Raw genomic sequence first — 1895 nt, forward strand, 5'->3', positions numbered from 1 at the left:
GTTCCTCCCTCCCCCCCCTCCCGGCCACTTTCTGACCAATCAGATCCTTCGGTTGCCCCCCCCGAGGCTCCACCCACCTCCCCCTCCCACCAGCCAATCAGGAAGGAGGTGGGCGGGGCTTACCGGAAGGGGTAGGCGAAGGAGGCGGTGACGGTGGCGTTTGATTGGCCGTTGCAGCTGATGCGGAAGGAGACGTTGCCCCCGTAACCCCCGCAGGTGGCGAAGGCAAAAATGGAGAAAAACTGGCAAAAAAAGGGCAAAACCGAAGATTTTCACCCAAAAAACAATCGTCATCGTTCACCAGGCAAAAGATTTCCCCCAGAAACTCCCCAAAATTTGATTTTTTTAAGAGAAAAACGAACGAAAACCAGATTTATTCTAAATTTTTCAAAATTTTAAAAATTTATTTCGATTTTCAAAATGAAACGATTGGAAAAAAATGGGTAAAAAAAGCATTTTCAGCCAAAAATAATTTTTTAAAAAAATTATTAGGTAAAAATCACCCAAAAAATCCCCCAAAATGTGAATTTTTTGAGGAAAAATGAACAAAAAAACGGATTTAAAAATTGATTTTTCAAAATTTTTAAATTTTATCTGAATTTTCAAATTTAAACGCCTGGGGAAAAAAATAGAAAAAAAAAAAGTTTTCACCCCCCAAAATAACTTAAGAACAATTTATGAGGCAAAAATTCCCCCAAGTTGAATTATTAGCAGAAAAACGAAGAAAAGAGAAAATTTAAAAATTTGAAAAATTACCTCCAAAAATGCAGGCTTTATTTTTGAAAAAAATCCAATAAAACATAAAAATTTGCAAAATTAATATTTTTTTTCAATCTATTTGAATTTTTACATTTAAACAGCCAAGGAAAAAAGATTTTAAAGGCCGATTTTCAGCCCAAAACATAATTTTTAAAAAATAGATGAGGCAAAAATCCCCCCAAATTTGGATTTTTTGGGGGGAAAATGAACAAAAAATAGATTTAATATGAAGTTTTCAAATTTTTAAATTTTATTGGAGTTTTTAAATCTTACCAGGCAAAGAAAAATGGCTCAAAACCAGGATTTTCACCCAAAAAATAATTTTAAAAAACCCTTAAAATTCCTTTTTTAAATCCCACTTTTACATTTACAATTTACTTTTTAAATTTAATTTCCACTTTTTAAATTTCAGTTTTTAAACTTTATGTTTTTAAACATTGATTTTTTTTTAAACTTTACTTTTAAATTCCAGTTTTCATTTTTAAACTTCACTTCTTTAAACTTCAGTTTTTAAATTCCATTTTAAATTTCACTTTTACTTTTAAAATTTTATTGCTTTCAAATTTTTTTCAAAATTTTACTCTTAAAATTTTCCTGAATTTTCAAAAATTTTCCTGAAATTTCAAAATCTGTTTTTCCTTCACTTTTAACTGAAAAATCCCAAATTTAACAGAACCTGAACAACCTCGGGAGGGCTCCCAGTCCCTCCCAGTCCCTCCCAGTTTCCCCCCAGTGCCTCCCAGTAACACTCAGCCCCTTCCCAGTATATCCCAGTCCCTCCCAGTAACCCCCAGTGCCCTCCCAGTATATCCCAGTCGCTCCCAGTTCCTTCCTAGTTCCTTCCCAGCCCCCCCAGCCCCTCCCAGTTCCTCCCAGTATACCCAGTGCCCCTCCCAGTATATCCCAGTCCCCTCCCAGTCGCTCCCAGTTTCTTCCCAGCCCCCCCCAGTACACCCAGTGCCCCTCCCAGTCCCTCCCAGTAACCCCCAGTGCCCTCCCAGTATATCCCAGTCGCTCCCAGTTCCTTCCTAGTTCCTTCCCAGCCCCTCCCAGTCCCTCCCAGTAAACCCAGTGCCCCTCCCAGTTAGCCCCCAGTCCATCCCAGTCCCTCCCAGTCCACTCCAAGTCCCTCCCAG

At 38.6% G+C, this 1895-nt stretch overlaps 1 protein-coding gene across 1 annotated transcript in view; it reads right to left on the reverse strand.

Moving 5' to 3' along the window:
• The window catches only part of LOC106893651, a 4957-nt gene that overhangs the window by 2446 nt on the left and 616 nt on the right, over window positions 1–1895 (reverse strand). The window contains exon 2 of the mRNA XM_014951816.1: window positions 124–242. Within this exon, the coding sequence (XP_014807302.1) occupies window positions 124–242 (119 nt within the window). The remainder of the gene's footprint in view (window positions 1–123; window positions 243–1895) is intronic.

The sequence above is a fragment of the Calidris pugnax genome, unplaced genomic scaffold, assembly GCF_001431845.1.
Source record: "Calidris pugnax isolate Ruff unplaced genomic scaffold, ASM143184v1 scaffold226, whole genome shotgun sequence".
NCBI lineage: Eukaryota > Metazoa > Chordata > Aves > Charadriiformes > Scolopacidae > Calidris > Calidris pugnax.